The sequence below is a fragment of the Zeugodacus cucurbitae genome, chromosome 2, assembly GCF_028554725.1.
Source record: "Zeugodacus cucurbitae isolate PBARC_wt_2022May chromosome 2, idZeuCucr1.2, whole genome shotgun sequence".
NCBI classification, from domain to species: domain Eukaryota; kingdom Metazoa; phylum Arthropoda; class Insecta; order Diptera; family Tephritidae; genus Zeugodacus; species Zeugodacus cucurbitae.
Genome location: NC_071667.1, coordinates 68,556,639 through 68,577,206, shown reverse-complemented (window position 1 = coordinate 68,577,206; position 20,568 = coordinate 68,556,639). Strand labels below are relative to the sequence as shown.

General features: G+C 31.0%; 1 protein-coding gene across 1 annotated transcript in view; it reads right to left on the bottom strand.

Annotated features, from left to right (window-relative positions):
- The window catches only part of LOC105211859 (uncharacterized), a 31,539-nt gene extending 11,216 nt beyond the window's left edge, over nucleotides 1-20,323 (bottom strand). The window contains exons 1-4 of the mRNA XM_054228367.1: nucleotides 19,962-20,323; nucleotides 18,236-18,279; nucleotides 3,210-3,886; nucleotides 424-584 (exon numbers count right to left, since the gene is read on the bottom strand). Of these exons, the coding sequence (XP_054084342.1) occupies nucleotides 424-584; nucleotides 3,210-3,760 (712 nt within the window). The 5' untranslated portion in view covers nucleotides 3,761-3,886; nucleotides 18,236-18,279; nucleotides 19,962-20,323. The remainder of the gene's footprint in view (nucleotides 1-423; nucleotides 585-3,209; nucleotides 3,887-18,235; nucleotides 18,280-19,961) is intronic.
- Between the last annotated feature and the right edge of the window lie 245 nt (nucleotides 20,324-20,568).

Below are 20,568 nucleotides of genomic sequence, written 5' to 3'. Positions count from 1 at the left end.
ATTCCGTGGCAAAAATTATTTTTCATTTGCAACTTTGTTATGATTTTGCGCAACGAGTTCGTAACTGTAGCACTTATTTCTTTTTCTGATTTTTTTGCTACTTTTGCTTTTGCCTTAGCGGCGTGCTGTAACGCGATAGCTGACACAAAGCGCCGCGCTGCTGCTATCGATTGCAGTCACAGCACATTAGCAGCGCGTTGCCACAATAAAGTGAAAATACCAGTTTGGCGGCCTACAATCGAAACGCCGCAAGCACCGCTATACGCCACAGAAACGCGCGCACCCAACGCCATACATACATACGAGTACATGCATGTGTTCATGTAAATGGCGCATATTTATCAGTGTTATGACTTTGGCATTGCTGCGGCATTGCGGCTGGTTGGTTGCCATACAGCCAACAGAATCCGCTTACCCACTTACCTGGCAATACATCAGCGGTGGTTCTAAATAATACACATAGACCGGTCTCGTAATTAACTGCACTGCATGATTCGTTCGCCTGGCATGCCTCTAAGCAATCAGTCAGCATCAGTATTCCGGGCAGCGTGTCAAGCAATTTAGTTGGCGCCGAGAGAACATAACTGCAATGGAGAGAAAGAATATGGTTTAGTTGAGAAAACACAAAAGAAAAAATAAACAAAAGCACAAAAAAATATCAAAAAGAATGTCATAAAGTGGGTTGGGAGGCAAAATTCATCAAAGCTAATGTTTAGAAAAGCATGCAACATGATGTGGAGCTATGTTACGTTTGTTATGAAATGCATAAATTAGGCTATGGAAACAGCAACAAAGTTTAAATATATAAATAAAAATGTATATGTACTCGTATATATAAAATATGTAAGATCTATTATAATGTCGGATCTGGATTGAAATTAATAAAATTATATTAATATATTAATATATTACCACAGCAATGAATGCTTATATTTTATTTTTATGTGGTTGGTAGAATTTTGAAATTTGTTGAATTGAAAATGTTTCTTTAGGAAAATAAATCGCTAGGTTATTAAATGATTATTCAAAAATGGTAACAAATATTTTTAAAAACAAATCAATTGTCCTCAACCTTATAATCCTCATAATGAATGTTCCTGTATACTACATTTTTTATATACTCTTTAGCAATCAAATATTGCTTACACTTAGGCACCATGCTACATATTTTAACCCAGTCAAACTACCTTCCTGCTGTTAAGAATGTAATCCTAAAGGTATTTAGATCTTTAATGCTCAAAGCGCTAATTGTTTAAATATCTCTATGGATTTGAAATGTAGGTTAAAAGTATTGTGGCCCATTAAAATCAAAAGGAAGTTCGACTAAGTAGAAAGCTATATATGTATGTATATTAAAACAAATCTAATGTCCTTAACCTTATAATCCTCATATTGAATACTCCTAAATGTAGACAACATTTTGGTGTAATTTTTAGCAATATATAAAATATTGCCTACACTTAGGCGCCATACCTAAGTACTACCTTTCTGGGGTTAAGAATGTAATAAGATACAAATTCTAAAGGTATTTAGAGCTTAAAAGCTCAATCATATGCCTCTATGCATTTTTAACTTTTTGAAATATGTGTTTAAATTATTGTAGACGGTTAAGATCAAAAGGAAGTTCGCTTTAGTTCTACAATTTCTTCGCTTAAGTAGTAAGCCAAATATTTATATATTTATATTTTCAAAGCTATTTAGTTAACATATATTTATACCCATAATACATATAGACATAATTCGTACGAGAGATATATAATCAAGATTACTTTAAATTACTTTATTGCTTTATTATAGTAACTTAACTGCAACACTCTGAGCTGTAATTTTATGATTATACATTCAACTCGCAGCTATTTATTACACAACTATAATTATGTTATTAAAATATTTATTTAATTTATTCATTATTCTTAACTGTACGATTCATGTGTACTCATTATAAGCTGAAGCAACAGATTTAATTGAAGAATTTAAGTAAAATATTTGGGTAACTTTTGATGGGAATTAGAATGACTTAATAGTTACCGGAAATCAAAGCAGATAAAGTTAATGAAGGAGTTTCAGCAATTAGATTGATTCGGTATAAATAAACTCACTGTAATTTATATTTATATTTAAACTTTCCTTTCGTATATGTAGGTATATGTATCAGAAAGTATCTTATTATTCCAAAAATTTCAAAGAATTTGTTTACTTTGTACCCAAACTCTCACTTTCACGCCTCAAAATTTTCATAATAAAAGTTCCGAAGTCAATATTAGCAAGTAATCAATTACAAAGCATTTCTGCTGATGAAGTGTGAAAAAATCTAAATTGATATTCAAAACAGTTAGGCTATTGTATTTTATAGAATAAGAGATGAGCTTGCGTTTATAGACAAAATTCAATTGGAAAGCATTGGCAGCTAATTTATGGTGTGCTTTCGGTTAAGTTAATAATAGATTCTTAACACAATAAGACAGAGAAAAATGTGCGTAACAAATCCATACTCTCACTGAGGTAAGAAAGGAATGCTTCAGACATTTACTTTCCTTTACTAGAGTATTGTTTATTAATTTTTGAATAGGAAGTGGGAAAGTAAAAGTGTTAACTTTCTTTGTTGGTCTAAGAAATTTAAATGATAATGGAATTATAAATTTTTCTTTGAAGGAATGTCTACAACTTTAAATAAACGAAAGAAAGAATATGAAGTTATGATAGTGCTGCTAACTATATTGAGGCATCTATATATCTATACTTTCAACACAAAGGAAATTAGGGTACTTTTATATATAAAAAGTATATTGACAAATATTTAATTTGCTTTGTTTTAATTTTGCTTTGTTTATTCTATTTTAAGGGTAGTCATATATATCTAACCTTATACACCAAGAGTTAAAAAAAATTACAAAAAAGATGGATAAGGAAATGAGTCTTGAGTATTGAGACATAAAAGCGCATAATAAAATCATAATCCACAACCACAAAGTCGTATTTTAATTGAGTTTATTACAACCAACTTAGCAACAACAACGAAATAGTAGCATGCAACATATTTCATTACAGTTGACTGAGCTTGCTTCATATTAAATATTTTATGCATCCTATGAACTCATTACTACACGCTGATTGACGTCATAAAATCATATCACACGAATGTACGACAGCCTCCCAACCCTGCCGCACTAATACTAACCCCACCCAATTATTAACACGCCGCTACTCACCCAGTGATAATCTCGAATCCAATCATATCCGGATCGCAGTCTTCTTCGATGGGTGATAAAGTGGCCGCGGGGCCATCGGTTTTGCTCTCAGCCGAAGCGGATGCCGCTGCAGCGCCGGTGCTGCCGGTGCTGGCCTCTGACAATGGTGTCATCGGTTTAGGCAGCTCATTGCCAGCCACAAAGCCATCACTTCCGGTGCTCTCTTCGTCAGCAGCGCTGCCGGCATAATTGCCACTGCCAATTTGTGTTGGTGTTGCGGTGGTGCTACTTGCTGCCAGGCTAATGCTAGGCGCATGCGTTGTGCTACTGCCGACAGCTGGTGTGGTGACGGCAGCAGCGGCAACGCTAGCAGCAGCGACGGCGCCTGCGCTGGCACCGGCTACAGCCGCGGCGGCAGCGGCGGGTACGGCAGCTGGTGGTGCTGGTGTCATATTGTTGCGGGGATATGTTTTTGCCGGCTTAACCGGACGTTTGGTTTTGCGTGCCGCTGATGCGGTGCTTGCCACAAGCAGCAAAACGATGAGGTAAACTGTGCAACGTCGCAAAAACATGTTGCCGCTTGCAATTGTCTATTTTGTTATAAATGTAGTTGTTGTTGTTTTTTCTTTACTGATTTTGTATAGTGCCAACGCTGTTATGGTATTTATTGACGCCGTTAGATATGCCTGTATGTAGAGCTGTAAAGAGAAGAAGCGAAAGAAAGAAGTTAGTCATTAGTTAGAGAGCCTTAAGTGGAAGAGTGATTGCGTATAAAGTAAAAGATATAAGTGTGTGTCTTCATTGATTTGCGCTTATAAATATAGAAATACATCAGTGTGTCCGCGAGCTTGGCTGGCAGCCGGTGGCCATAAGTGGCACAATGCGTACAAGTCGCCGCGTCTAATTAAATAGCCGGCCAACGAGCTTTAATGGCAGTTGCCGCAAAAAAGTTAGTCACACATACACCAACACATAGACGTACATATTTGTCTGGACAATTTTTTTCCTCAATATCACTCGTTTGCCACTTGCGGCAGCTCACATCTGTCATTGTGGCATTAAAAAGTGCCGCCTTTTCGCTGTTATGTCTGCAATATTAATGCATTGTTGTTGTTTTGGTTTGTGTTTGCATGCATTTGTCGCCATAAACCAATTAAAATCGTGAGAAAAATCCGCTACAGTTCTGCCACACCGTCTACTAGCCATGCAATACACCGTTATCTATCTATGCTTTGTGGCGGTAAGCGTGTAAACTTGGAAATCGTTCAATGTGACAACTCTGTCAATAATATTTCCGCTCATAAACATTGTATGACAATTTTTATTCAAAACACTTACTTTATTGTATGTTGCAAGTTAAAGGAAATAAAGGATGACGTGAGAAGCTGACTAAAGTCGAAACAAAAAATTAACAAAAAATACTAAAATTTATCGGCTAAGCGGTACATATATGCATGTTTATAGTGAAAAGCAGAAAGTCACATATTTATTTATTATGAAATGAGTAAAGTAGGCAATTTCAGCATTTGTAGTGAGATAATTTTGAAGTGAGTGAATGAATTGTAGCGCATATATATATTTTTTTCATTTTGAGTTTTACAGTTATGTGTTGTGGCATTATTTATTATACGTCACAACTTTTTATTTAGCCAGTTTTTGAAAATTTATTATGAATATTATATTATTGTGGGAACAAAAGCGCTTAAAGGCTGGCTTATGGATTTTTGAATGAACTATAGGTCAAATAACTGTAGTTTAAAAGTATTTCGTGTGCCTTTGTTCACCTAATTTTTCTGCAGCTTATGTTAGTTGGTGCAGATATATTTTATTGGTCAAAATTATTAAGAAAATTTAAGATTATTTGCTGAAAATCGCACGTGTGATAAACGAGTTGGTTTTTTCTTTATATTTTTTATTTTATTTATATTTTTTATTTAATTTTAATTAATTTAATTTTATTTTATTTTATTTAATTTTTATTTTTATTTTTATTTTTATTTTTATTTTTATTTTTATTTTATTTTATTTTATTTTATTTTATTTTATTTTATTTTATTTTATTTTATTTTATTTTATTTTATTTTATTTTATTTTATTTTATTTTATTTTATTTTATTTTATTTTATTTTATTTTATTTTATTTTATTTTATTTTATTTTATTTTATTTTATTTTATTTTATTTTATTTTATTTTATTTTATTTTATTTTATTTTATTTTATTTTATTTTATTTTATTTTATTTTATTTTATTTTATTTTATTTTATTTATTTTATTTTTATTTTTATTTTATTTTATTTTATTTTATTTTATTTTATTTTAATTTATATTTTTATTTTATTTTATTTTATTTTATTTTATTTTATTTTATTTTATTTTATTTTATTTTATTTTCATCTTATACATAATACAACGTTTTTTTATTTGTTGTTTAATTTTTTAAATTTTGTTTTGTTTTAATTTTATTTCTATTATATTTTAGTCAAAATTTTTTTTCATTCGATTTATTCCAGTTCTTTGAACTATAAACCATACCACTTATATATTTCCTCTTATTTTATACTTCATCTCTCTATCTATGAATTAATCATTCATCCTAAACACAGCTTCCTAACATATTTTATTTGTATCACAAACAATTAAATTCTCAAAAATAAAATCTCATAATCACTCATACAGCATATTAAAGTTGAAAATCTATTAAAAATATGTTAAACTCGCCAGCGGTAATTCATAAGTAATTGATTAATTATAACAGAAAACAATAGAAAAAATATTTCCAAAATCCATTTATGCAGTTCTCACGCCTTGCTTCTGTGAAATGCGCTTGCAGTTAACCAACTAGGTGGTCCACAATAAGTCATTATAACAACAACACATAATGCATTAAGACCAATTTATGGCCGATTTATTATGCAAAAATAACCGAAAAATCATTAAACACCTTTTTGGTACAAATCGATTTCCACTCCAACAACAACTACACACACAGCAGGGCCGCTAACTGCTTCCACGCTCATCAGTACAGCGTACGCACCTCAGGCGCCTGCGTTGCCATTGCCGAAAAGTAGCTTATCTGTCAAACTAATCTACTAAACTGCAGCCAAAAAACGCACAGAGCGCGAGCAGACAAATAAATTAATCATAATCTAATCCCTTCCGCATGGCGTATACCAAAAGCTTTGAAGTCTGGTAAACACAAAAGTTAAAGGAAAACTCCTGAGAAAATCTACAACTCCACAACAAAATCTGGCTGCAACTAATTGTTGTAACAGTGCAGCTCATGCTTTATATATATTTTTTATTTTTTTAAGTCTACAGTAGTGCTGTGAAAGCCTGCCAGCCACCATATTTATAAGTACTCATACCGTTGGCAGCGCATATGTATGCAGCTCAATAAGTGAGTAATTAGATCAGCGCGTCGAGATTTTCGCAGGCATTGCCATTATGTAATTAATTACATGTTTCGTACATGAACCCACAATGCTTAAGCGTATTTATTTATGGGCACTGATTTATGAAATGAAAAAAAAAAAACAAAATAGACGTGCCTCCGGCATGCTCCAGCAGCGCTGCGGTGTCATTAGTGTTGCCTTCTTGGCTGGAGTTCTTGACTAGAGCACTCATAATAGACAGCTAGCTACAGCTGTGCGCAGCCATTGACATGCGCAATTCATAAATAAATTAATTATAATTAACACATAATAATGCATGTAAAAATGTATGAGTACATGAGAGTACTCATAGGCGTACATTGTGAGCGCATTTTTGTTGTGGGAAAATTGCTGCAATTTTTTTACAAGCAAAAACTGATTAATATCGCAAGAATTGCTCTAGCAACACCACAACTCACTTTGTCACAAAAGTGTATTGTGAAAATAAAAATAATCTGGCAACTTTATTAGCATTTTTATTGTGTTGAAAGCATCATTTCGCCGCTGTCAACGTTTGTGCGCTCTCAGGCAACGGTGTTTATGATTGCTATCAGTTGTGCCACTACTTATTTGCTGCAGTAATAATTTTTCTAAGTTAAATTGAAACACACACACACATACATTTGCTGGTGTGTGAACTTAGTTGGCTGACGTTGACCTTAGTAAGCCGCATGCGCATAGTTCTATGTAACTATTTCTATGTATGTATGTTTCTGCGAGTATGTGTATATTTCCTTTTGTGTTCTTTAATAATTCTCTTGGCGCTGCGGCACAGTTCACTGGCATTTTAAGTCGGTAATTAAATTTTGCAGTTAGAAGCGCGTCAGCGTGTAGTTACGAGCATGTCGTTGCGCTGTGATTTTATGATGTGTGCGTAGACACATTTAGGTAACTGATGCTGCTGATTATATTATGTAATGAGCATAATTCCTTTTGAGATATTACATGTGTGAGATAAAATTTATAGCATGGGATTTTTTACTGAATATGAATATTTTAATTTATAATATTTCTAAATATTTTCTTGAGCAGCTTAAAAAGTTTAAACATTTTAATTTGTTCAATTTATTCTGTTTAATTTATTTTAATTTAATTTATTTTAATTTAATTTAATTTTATTTTATTTTATTTTATTTTACTTTATTTTATTTTATTTTATTTTATTTTATTTTACTTTATTTTATTTTATTTTATTTTATTTTATTTTATTTTATTTTATTTTATTTTATTTTATTTTATTTTATTTTATTTAAAAAAGTTGGATATTATATTCCAAAAAAAAAATTAATTCCAGTAAAGTCCTTTATCTTTTTCCTTTTTCTTTTTTTTTAAATCTTTAGAATCTCTGCAATATTTTAAATGAAGCACCTGAACAAATTTAAAGCAATTACAACTGTATACACAAATAATTAAGCAAAGTTAACGAATTACTTTCGTTGGAAAATATTTGTAATGGCCAATAAAAAAGGACACTGGCGCAATCACTCAAGCAAGCATTTTTATTTGCATATAATAAATATGAAATGAGCGCTTATTTACTCACGCTTTCAACAAGTTGCTCGAAAAGAAAAAAGCTCGTTAAATTTTGTATAACAATTACAATTAGCTGACTTTAATTGCAGCGCTGTGGAGTGAAAAGAAATGAATTACTTATTTGCTAACGGCGCTGAGGAATTCAAATTAAATAGAGTTTTTAGTATTTTTCTATGCTCAGTGCTTAGTTGGCGGAATGACATGAAAGCTAAATATATAATTTCTAACAATTGATATGCGGAAGTATTTCCAGCAGTTGGTGAACTTATTTGAGACAAAAAGTGTTGAAATATGTTGGACTATAAAGCAGGTAATGCAGTTATTTGTGGTCGGTGAGGCAAAGTGGGTTGGAAGTATCGAAAAAAGTAAGAAAAAACTTTCGGAATTGTTTTCTTTATATTTAAATTGTAGAAATGTTATAAATTTCATTCAAATTGCTGGACTACAATTAATAATAGTGAATTTAATATATGTGAGAAATATGTTTAAAGCATATTTCATCATAATTAACATATCATTATGAGTAGTAGTTGAGTGCGCTTAATTAGCGTATAATCTTTTGATAACAGATTTTATATTTTTTTGGAAAAATAAATTATTTTATTTTGAGGTTCCATGCTATAGTTGCTTATCTTGAGAAGCTATTAAAATAAATATAATTTTTTACAAATTCGTTGTTGTTGTCGCGCTAAATAACGCCATAGTTGGTAGTAGAAAATATAGTAATTTATTAATGATATTTTATTTGAGGTATTGAAAAGAAATATAAAGATTATGTAGCTATAAAGACCTAAATAGTTCTAAAAAAATAGGCAGAAAAAATTATATCATAATTTTTATTAAAATTTATTTTTATTTTTATAAATATTTTTTTCTTAAATTTGAATTTAAAAAAATTAAAATTTAATTATTAAATCTTAAATTCATCATTAAATCTTATTTTATTTCATTTTTATCATACAGAAATGTTATCTCTTTAGCTCCAATTATGGTGGCTGTTCTCATATACAGCTCAAATAAATTTTCTCATAAAAAATTCTTTAGTTGTAATTATGAGAATTCTAAAAGAATGTAAGTAAGAATTTATTTATTTATTTTTACAGTACTAACAACATTCCTCTGAGCTTATCAAATTCATAAGTTAAGAAGAAATATAAAAATATGAGTTAGTTCTCTTATATCATTGCAGCTGCATCAATTCCCACATGCATTCATGCAACTAATTACTCACTTAACTCATAACCCTACAGAGGAAAACATAACCAAACATTTATGGGAGCAGTAAAACGGGCGCCAATACAGATTGTATGCGGGTATAAGAACTTAATTGCCGTATAATTAATGAAATGGGTAGTTAAAGAGCGCATTAAAAGTATTTAGGAATGCGTAAAATATTTGTTTCTTACTTTTTTAAATTTTTTTTTTGTTCGCTTTTATTAGTTTTTTTAACTTTTTTATTTACTTTTTTTTAGTTGAAGATAACATTAGAGAGAGATGTTCACAAAATATTTTTTTTTTTTCATTTCCTGTATTTAGTAAAATAAGCAAGAACTCCAGCCAAAATTTAAATGTTTCCCCAATATCAAGTGATTAAATGAAAAAATGCAAAGCGAGTTCGTTGCTTAAGTCTTTTGATATCAAAGAAGTGATCAGTTCATAGTGTAGATTAAACAACAAAACAAAATATGATTGAGAATCTATCAAATTAGTGTGAAAAAATAGTCTATATTTTATAAAAAATAATAATAATTAAAAAATAATAATAATTTAAAAAAATATGAATAAATTTACTTTGAAATTATAATTTATTTTAATACAATTGAATATATAAAAATAAATAATTTATTGTGCAACCATTTAGATAATTACAATTCATCTACTTCTACAACTTCCGTTATAAGAACATATAAAATGCAGACATTCTCAGCTTTGACTCGGGGTAAAATTGCGATTTCCTTAAGCATCGCATTCTTACACAATGTAAGCGACATTCTATAACAACGCATGACACTAGCAATACATAATATAGTAGTAAACGCAGCGCATTGCAATTGCGCCAATTTCGCAATAACAGTTATGCAATAGACAATTTCAAAACAATTTCGAAAAAATTAATACAACACTCAACGGTATGGCATAATTGTCTCATTTAACGCTTGAGTGCCGTTCGTCGATAATTGTTTAGAATCTGATATGCAACAGACGTCAATTTTATATATATGCCCATATACATATATGTATGTGTGTGACTGGCATTCGAGCCATAATTTTGCTTCGCTTTACAATTTACAAGTATTTCACGCCTGTGGCTGCCCGAGAACCAGTCTACAGTGTGTACGTGTATGTAAATGTCTCATTACGCGACTAATCAAGCAACGCGGCCAAAGCAACAACAACAAATACACTGCAAGTAAGACTCTACAATCAACATTCTAGTCATTTATGTGCACAAAGCAAATCTATACCGCAAATAAATCGCTCACATTTTATGTTTTATGCCTCTGTGTGTGTGTTTGTGTTTGCTCTGCTTCTTGCGGCAAACTAGTTCTATTTAATTTGGTCGCTTTATGCTCGTTTTTCTGCTGCTTTTATTTTAATCCAGCATATGTCTCGTAACAGTTTGTTGTTATGGCACACCAGCTGTATTATGCGTATTTTATTTACAGTTAATAAGCTTATTATGCAATTTTCGCCGATCTGATACTGCATTAATATTGCTGCCATTTTATGCTTGCTATTTATATAATTTTCTTTATTAATGAATTAGAACACATTAGAAGATTATTTTATATAGTATGAATGAATATTTGAAAAAAAAATAGAAAAAAAAATATTTAATATAAAATTGATTTAAAATTTTTGGTTTGAAATGTGAGACCATATTTATCAAATTATTTTTTTTTCGCAATTTTTAAAGATTTGGCTGATTTATCTCATTAAATTCGATAAGTTAAAGAGCTTAGTGAAATATTTATTTAATGTTCAAAAGCACTCACTAATTAAAAAAAATCAAAAATTTAAGTAAAAGTATTTTTTTATTAAAATTAAAAATATTTCATGAAATAAATATTTTTATTCAGAAACATAATTAGTCGCAATTTTATTAATATTTTTTGCCCATTGCAATTAAAATATGTTCTCTTCTGATAAATTTTTAACAAGTTGTGGGGAGAAATTGTCTTTTATTTTCCACGAAAAATTTATTTGTATGTATCAGATGAGTCAAAAAGTGTAACATTAGTCAGCTCAGAGTCTAAGAGTCGATACAAATGTACCAAGTGATGATCCATCACATCCTCATATGATATTGGCTGTATATCGTTCCTCGACCAGTAAAATATAATACTTTAGCTTAAAATTGTGTCAGTACGTTTTCAATATTTAAGTAATCCTTTCAGTCTCTCTGCTTAGCTTAAAATCTTTATACTTCCCTTGTGACATATTTATTTAGGATATTATACAAAAATAATTGATTTTGAATAAGTCTCATTTACATTATTTAACCTTTTTCGAATTAGGTTGCTAGTTGACATTAAAAATATTATTTCTTAAATCAGAATCACTAAATAGCATCAGTACTGGACTGCACCATCGTTAAAATTATCAGTTTTCATATAAACTATCACTAGAAAGATATCAAAGCATATTTTTACGGATTTTGCCATTGCAAGAAATATAAATCGCATGACATTTTTTAAATTATGCAGAAATTCTCAATGAAAACTGCACTTTTCGATGAAAATTCGAAGAGGCGTATTGGAATTAAATTAAATTACTGCTCTTCTAGTGACAAAAATTTAAAATTCTTCGTATTGTATTGTAAATTGATGTTGCATTAACTAAAATAATACGATAATCAAATAACAATAGCTTACGCCTAACTCAAAACAGCCACTTTTCCATATGTAAATTATGAAAACAACAATAACAAAATTTGAAAAGGTGGTGAACTCACAAAACAACAACATTCCACTTGAAAGCACAAGAAAGCTAATTTGTACCTTTATATTTCAAATTTAAATTTCAATTAACACAACAATATCGCGCTTTTAGTTTGAGACTGGAAAATTCCAAAAAATATTTCTGATTAATTTCCTTTCTTCGCTATCAATTTATTTCGTAAACAAATAGCAACAAAATAAAATATGAATCAATACAGAAAAATGCATAAAATATTTCAAAACTCTCGAGTATGTAATTTTATAAAATTGTATTATTTTTCTTTAACTATAGAAAACGCAATTGCTCTTCCTCAAACTTCTCTTCGCTCCTTTTCATACCTTCAAAGGTTGTAAATCAGTCATCTTTGGCTTGTCTATTGATAACCTTAACTTATCTTAATTGCCGGCTTAATTTGATTGACCGCCACTAAATAGCTTAACTCTATCAATAAGAGTTAAAGCGCAACACAACAAAAAAATTACAAAAAATCCTTTTATATGCCTATGTATATGCCTTTATAGCTTTCAGCACGTATATAAACCTTTTGCAGATATAAATCAAGCTCATATATACTAAGCCTTGTCAATCAGCGCCACACGCCGTCAACAATCATATTTAGCACGGACACATGCGGCAGTACGAAGTACAAGTGCACGTGCTCATCGCGCACATTGAAACGGTGAACAAGCTGAACAACTTCAGTTAACTGTCAGCGCGACGCGCTTGAGCGGTGTAAATTTTGATGTGAGGCAGGCAATAAATGCAAGGCAAATAATGTAAAGTGTGGAAAATGACTTCCGCGTTTGCAGCAAATTGCGGATTAAACACATTTTGCCAGTGACTAAGCGCACAAGTGATAGAAGAAATATAAAAAAAAAAAAATAAGAAGAAGATCACACCAACTTGCAACATGCAGCGCGAGATACGTGATTTGGAGCAATCAAATGAAATGCGAATTTTTCGCGGACGTCATTTGCGTTTTGCCATTGCCGTGAGTCGGCACAATAACCAACGCCGCCGTTGTTTCGTATTGTAAATTTTGCGAAAAGCAATAATAACAAGAACAACAAGTAAGCAGAATTGTATAAGTAAAGCTGGCCATCGATTGCTTGCCACAATTCACAATTGAATTGTATTGCCGGCGAATTCAATTTCCACAAATCCACAAATATGGCAAAACCAATTTTTTTTAGCACCATCAACTTGTGTTGTTGTTGTTGTTGTTGCAGCTTTTGCGCTTAGTTGGCGCACCATTAAAAATGAATCAAGCGCAAAGTGCATGGCAATGAATTGAGTTACCGTTTTCTATTTGGCCAAAAACAATAACTTCAACACCTAATCACATCGTAAATAACGGCAGCGCTTAACTTATTGTTGTAGTGGTGGCAGGAAAAACAACAAAATGAAAAAATGCAAAACAAAATATTGCCAGCTCGCGGCTGTGTTGTTGTACACGTAAATGTAACAGTGTTCCAAGTGTTGCATGTTGTTGTTACCTTTTAAGGACTTGTCTAACAGTATTTGCGATATTTGCAATTTGTTGTAATTTTTTTGCAATATTTATTGTTGTTTTTGCATTTCATTATTGTTTTAAACTTTTTATTTGCCTTGCCAGCATTAAAATGTTATTGGCAGCGGTTGTTATTTACAGCGCCAGTTACTGTTGTTGCTGGCATTGAATTAGCAGCGTTTTGGCCTTTGTGGCGATTTCTCACACTCAGTTACAGTTATCCGCCGCGTAGCTGGAGGCGTTGGGCGCATAAAATAAAGGCTTTTAAAATATTTTAGCTCATGGAAATGCCTATATTCGCATAGCAATCAGTGAGAAATTTGTGTTTCATTTTATATTTATTCATAGAGTTGCCACCTGTTTTTTTATTTTTTATTTTTAAAAGTAGTTAATGACTTGAAAACTTGATACACTACAGTTTTGAACGACTTTATAGTCTTTAGCTGAAATATGAGTTGAAAGGGAGTTGCCACCTTTTTTAATTTAAAAATTATAAAAATTCAAGAAAGTAAAAATATAACTTTTACTAAAGTTATTTTAAGGAAACTACTAAAGAATTTGCAAAAAAATGTGTGGTGTTGCCACCTTTTTGAAAATTAGAAAAACGTAATTTTTGAAATTTAGAAAAACTTAAACACCAAACTAATGAAGCGTAATTTCATTGAAAAATTAGGATTTGAAAATATTTTTTGGAGAAAAAGTCTAAGAGCATAACAACTATTGTGAAGAATAATATTGAAAAATCAAAGAAATTGTTGTCAAGCTCTGAAATGCTAAAATATCGATGAATTTCCAACTGATTGCGCTCATTGTACTAGCTTGAAATATATGCTAAGCCAAATTATCCACATTAATTTTCATTTTTATTACTTTCCCTCAGATATCATGTGGGTTTTTATGGCAAAGTAGAGTCGTATTGAAATTAAATTATTACTGTTCTTCTAGTGACATCAAAATTTTTCGTATTGTGTTGTAAATTGATGCTGTATTAACTAAAATAATAAGATAATCAAATAACAATAGCTTACGCCTAACTCATAACAGACACTTCTCCATATGGAAATTATGAAAAATAACAATAACAAAATTTGAAAAGGTAGTGAACTCTTATAGCGACAGCATTCCAATACTTTACATTGGAAAGCACAAGAAACTAATTTGTACCGTTATATTTCAAATTTAAATTTCAATTAACACAACAATGTCGCGCTTTGAGTTTGAGGCTGGAAAATTCCAAAAAATATTTCTGATTAATTTCCTTTCTTCGCTATCAATTTATTTTCGTAAACAAATAGCAACAAAATAATAAATAAATCAATACAGAAAAATGCATAAAATATTTCAACGCCTTATGCTTCAGTTGACACATTAAAACTGTAAAAAACTTTTATTTTCATGCTACAGTTTTTACGGCATTTCAATTGGTTATTAACAGTGAAATTGTATGCACACACATACACATACATAATCATAGATGGATTGAAAGATAATAAAAATCGAGGTCTGTAGTGGCTTGGCTTCAAAGACGCTTTATGACGCCAGTTGTTATGATTATAATTAACACATAATAAAACACTGCGAGCGCATGTATGTATGTCGCGTTTAATTGATGTTTCCTTGTACTTGTATGTGTGTGTGTGTATCATTGCTGTGTTTTATTGCCATCACTACCTGTGTCGACTGGCATAAACAAAATGTGATAAATTCCATATGAAAGTGAATATTTGCATTGGAGAAGTAGATCAACATGGCTTTTGAATAAAAATAAGAGATTTGTGTTGTATATAACACAGAGAAGAGTTAAGATTTAGTGAAAGAGGTTATGGAGAAGTAGAGAGTAATCTATAAAGATTATTAAAATATTTATTGCTTTAAAACTTAGACTCTACTGAATGCATTGTAAAGAAATATTTTTATTAATATTGAATGAAAAACAAGTATTGTAATAGTAATCTTAGAGGTATTGGTATTGGTAATGTGAACGATAATGTAATTATCAGTGGTAATTGCGATGGTAGCGATATTTATAACAGCAATAGCACGCCCGAATTAAATACTAATGATGAAATATTGCAAAGACTATTGTAATTAAATTTGTAATGACATTAGTAATGGTACTGGTAATCAATAAATGGTACTGGTAATCTTAAGAGTAGTACAAGTTCCAAAGTTTATTAAATTTGAAGGAATGGAAGACGAAAAAATAAAGGTATTGATATTCGTGGTAATTAAATTACCTAAAAAGTAATGGTAATGATATTTGTAGCAGTTCTGGTAATTCGAATAGTTATATCAGTGACAAATTTACTAATATTGGTGTAAGCGGTAATCAAAAGTACTGGTACTGGTATTTAAATAAGTAATGGTAATGGTGAAAATTGCATTACTATTAATCTGCAGAATATGTTACTCAAAATATGTAGTAGTTACAGTTTTAAATTGGATTATATAGAGTAATTGGTATTTATAATTACAAAAGTAATGCAAAGAGAGAAGGTAATAATAATGGCGAGAACAAAGGAACATCTAGCCTTGAATAATGCAGTTATCTTGCAAATGTTGCTTATATTTCGATAAATTTATTAATTTTAAGTTAGAAGTAATGGAAGTATTTAGTAGCTACTTGTATAATGACAGAATATATGATTATAACCAGCATAAAAAACTGAGTATCGAGATTTTTTTCACCAATAATTTTACTTAAAATATCTAAACACTTTGTTAAACAAATTATATAAAGACGACTTTCCATTTCACTTGAGCATAGAAATTAATAAATATTTCAAACAATTAAATAAAACATTTCATTGTTATTATTGCATATAATTGTTGGCCACTTTCCCGTGTAAGTCATTAATTTGTTTTGTCTTAATACCACGCACAACACACACACACACATACTTATAATGTATAGAAGCAGATATGCACGGAAGCTCATATGTGTATGTGTCACTGTGCGGTGTTGTTTGGCTTTCATTCATTCATTGATTGGAAGCGCTGATAAATGATCAAGCAAAAAATCTCCATAAAACATAATACATATGTACACTCACATATGATTGAATGAGCCAACGCTGAAAGCATAACAAAGCGACAAATTAACATAAATGGACTACAAGAGCGGTGAATGAGTGGCGGAGAGGAAGATATAAGCCACATAGCATAGCACGGCAAAGCACAGCTGTTGCGCGCTTGTTGTGAAAGTGACAGATCTATGTGCGCTTATATGTATTTGTATTTGTATTTGTATTTGTAATTTATTACAACAATTAATACAGTTTATGAAAAGGCCATCAATCACATAACGCCACACAGCAGCTGTTAATTTTCTCTACAATTTATCACTATAAATCAAGCATATTGCCTTAGTCAGCGCTTAGTTATTTGCATACGAAATGCCTAAACTAGAAAAGCTCGTTACGCACTCAATGCGTTTGCCACTTTTGGATTTCTAAAATCATCGCCAGGAAATTAGTTTAATGGGTCAACAGTTGCACATAAATCACTCAAATCGTTCATACCTCCAAAAGTATGTGTTGGTGTGTGTGTGTGCGGTCCACTATCCATATTCCATAATGCAAAATTCATATTCTCTTCTTGATACTTATTTGGTTGCACACTTTTTCTTGTGGCATACAAAAAGCAAAAACCTAATTTATTTAATTGCTAGTTACTGCTGACTTCGTTACACTTGGTTAGTTGCGCGCAGCACACACACCGACACACAAAGAGTTGCACAAATTATATTATACTAAATGAAATGAATGAAATACTTCAGCTACCACTACGCCATTTGGTCAATGACTTGTGTGTGTGCAAGTGCGCGTTCGCTGTTTAAGTCTTTTGTTTCAGCGCTCGCACGCCTCAGCGCGTCGTTGCTTTGCTTATTAGAATAGAACATAATCATTTAAATTGCTGTGGTTGAGCTAAACAATGGTCGAGTTTGTACTAAAAAAAATGTTTAGTTGTTTAGTGAAATTTTCTGCCTTTTCTTGTTATTGTTTTTGCATTTCACCAAATTCATGTTAATTGCTACAAAATGCCATGACGCGGCATTTCAACCAACTATTTCACACATAAATCGCCAGCTGACAGCTGTGTTAACGTGCTGTTATTAATTAGTGTAGCGCCACTGACCACCAACGGCATGAAGAATGTGTGAGTTCTAGTAGAGGTGGTGGTGCCTGAGTTAGCTGTTGGTGGTACAAATTGTTGTTCTTTGGTATAATTATAATTTTTTAGGACATAAAATGCTCGAAATTTAAGTATATGATGCTGGCAATAAATGAATTGTTTATAAAATAATAATATTATATTAAAAAAAATAGGAAAATTGAGTTTATTTCGCTGAGTATCAAGCTTCGTATCCAGAATATTATTAATTAAATATTATATGTTGACTTCAGTCAAATTATAAATCTAAAATTTTTGATATAAACTTGTATGATCAAATCGTTATTATTTTAGGCAGAAAGAGATATATTGAATAGCCATAAGGAACTGAAGAATATTTTTTATTTTATTTTATGCAAACTTAGTAACGGGAAGTAGCTTTTTGAAGCTTTTCAACGTCATACATATACACTTTTTTCGAAACTTTTTAAAAATAAAAAAAAAATTTTATCTTACCTTTCTTAAGTCTGCTTATTTGTTTGTATACTTTTTATTCAAATCTGCAAATAAAGAAAGACGCATAAATTAGTATTAAGTAAGGTTAAATGTGAGTAAAAAATATATGAAAAAAATATAAAATTTTTTTCTAAATATTTAAGTAAAAAAATAGTAAAATTGTTCTAAATTAAAAGAGTTGAAAAGATCTCTATTTAGAAGTAAACGTATTTTAATTTTATTTATCAAGTCTTCACAATTGTTTTGAATATATATGGGCAATATATACAAGTTTTTACTTCAGAAATCCTGCTGCGAATTTTTTAAAATTTCCTTGAAACGAGCATGATATTTAAAATATCTGAAATATAATGAATTTTCTTTGTTCAATATTTTTAAGCATTTAATTTGAGAATTTCCGGGAATTTACTCTTCTAATTTGCTACTACAGTAACAGGCTGTGGTAGAGGCAACAAATGACTTGACTGCCCAAAATAAATTAATTAAAATAAAATCAACTCTGAGGCACACAGACGCATAAAAAGCTATTTCTTCGGATCTACTGAGCTTAAAATGAATTGAGAAGTATCTCTTAAAATTGTAAATTATGTTATTATAAGGTGCGATTAGTAATCTGCTGATGATTAATGAGATTAAATATATAGAAAAATATTCAATTAAAATATTTTTTGTAAAAAAATTACTTCAAGAAGATGATTGGTATTTAAAATCACGTATTTGTTTAAAATAAAATTAAATGTCCACACTTAAAAGTATAAATTTGTATTTATGAAGGTTTTAATACCCCAGTCTTATGCTAAATAAAGAACAGAAACTAAAAATATTCTTCATCAATAAAAAATTATTAAGTATTTAGGACCATCCTGTAGTCCTTTTTGAGCATTAAAAAAAAATTAAAAAAAAAAAATTCAATATTTTATATATAACCTACAGAGGAAATGAACAAAAAGTCTGAAAAAATTATACTTGGAGAAGTTATATAGAAGTTGTCATATCAATTTTTACTAATTTGCACTGAGCAAATCTCTTTTTAGAAGCACATCACATAATCAACTCTTTCCTGTTAGAAATTCTAAAATCTAATTCAAACAAGAATAATAAACGCGCTTAAACTGTGCGAACTTTGCGAAGAAAGCATACACGGCGCGTAAAACAGAAAGTGGTACAATAAAAAACGCCAACCTGCTATGCCAAAAAAACACTTTCCCCACAAGCAAACCAAAACGGTGTTCAGAATAAACACTAAAAATAAAAATAAAACCAAAAAAACTAGAACTTTTCACTTTCTACCAAGCAAGCGAGCGAGACCTACGCGCAAACGCACCTCACAAAAAGTAGTTGTCATTGCTCACTCAAAGCTGTCAGCAGCAGGCGTGTAAAAATCACAAGCTCATGCAGAGCGAAATTAGAAGCGAAAAAAAGTGACGAATGTAGAAAATTTAACGGTAAAAAGTGTGCTAGCATAAGTAACAGAGACACACAAACTCTTGTGGAAGATATGTGAAAACGCTTAAAAAACATTTAAAAACAATGAATTGCAATAAACTGAGCAGCACAGCAGGTTAGTAGAATCAGAACGCTGCAACTTCAACAAAATTGAAAAATAAAAGTAAAGTAAAGCGAGAAGTATGTATATATGTATTTTGTGTCACACTCATTAAATAACAAAGACATATATATGTATGAATGCAGCAAGCAAAACTGTAATGCATACTCGTACACATACTTCACTTTCCACTTTGACGATCACTGGTATTAAGTTTCATTTAATTGCTACTTGAAAGCTTGACAAATTGACACTCAACACTTCAACACTTCAGCTCTTCAATAGCACTGCGGCACTTAACACTTTTTATTTCTTTTCATTTCACTTCACTTCATTTACATATATATATATATACATAGCGTATGTATGCCTGTATGTGCGAGTGTTTGTGTCGGCTTGAGCACTTTAATGACTTTTATCTTTTTTTTATAAGCGATTGTAATGATTATCCATGTGATATACTACGAGTCTCGTATAAACGCTTGACTCCTGTGTGAATATGCAACACAAATATGCGCTGATATACGAGATTGTGAGTGTTTGTGTTTGCACTTGGCGTGTTTGATTGACTGACCGTCGGAGTTTGTCGGAGTTTGCTGACTAACTGTTTTGGCTAACTGTGCTGCAGCACTGACTTGGTCGAACGCTGCTGAAGTTGTAGCTAAAGCCGCGCGCTCATAAGCGCACTCACGTCCCTTGGCCGTTACTTTTGTTGTTGCTGTTGGTTGAAGCTGCATAATTTCACCTATTACATGCGCTCACTCTCTCTTTCTTGCGCTCCACAACG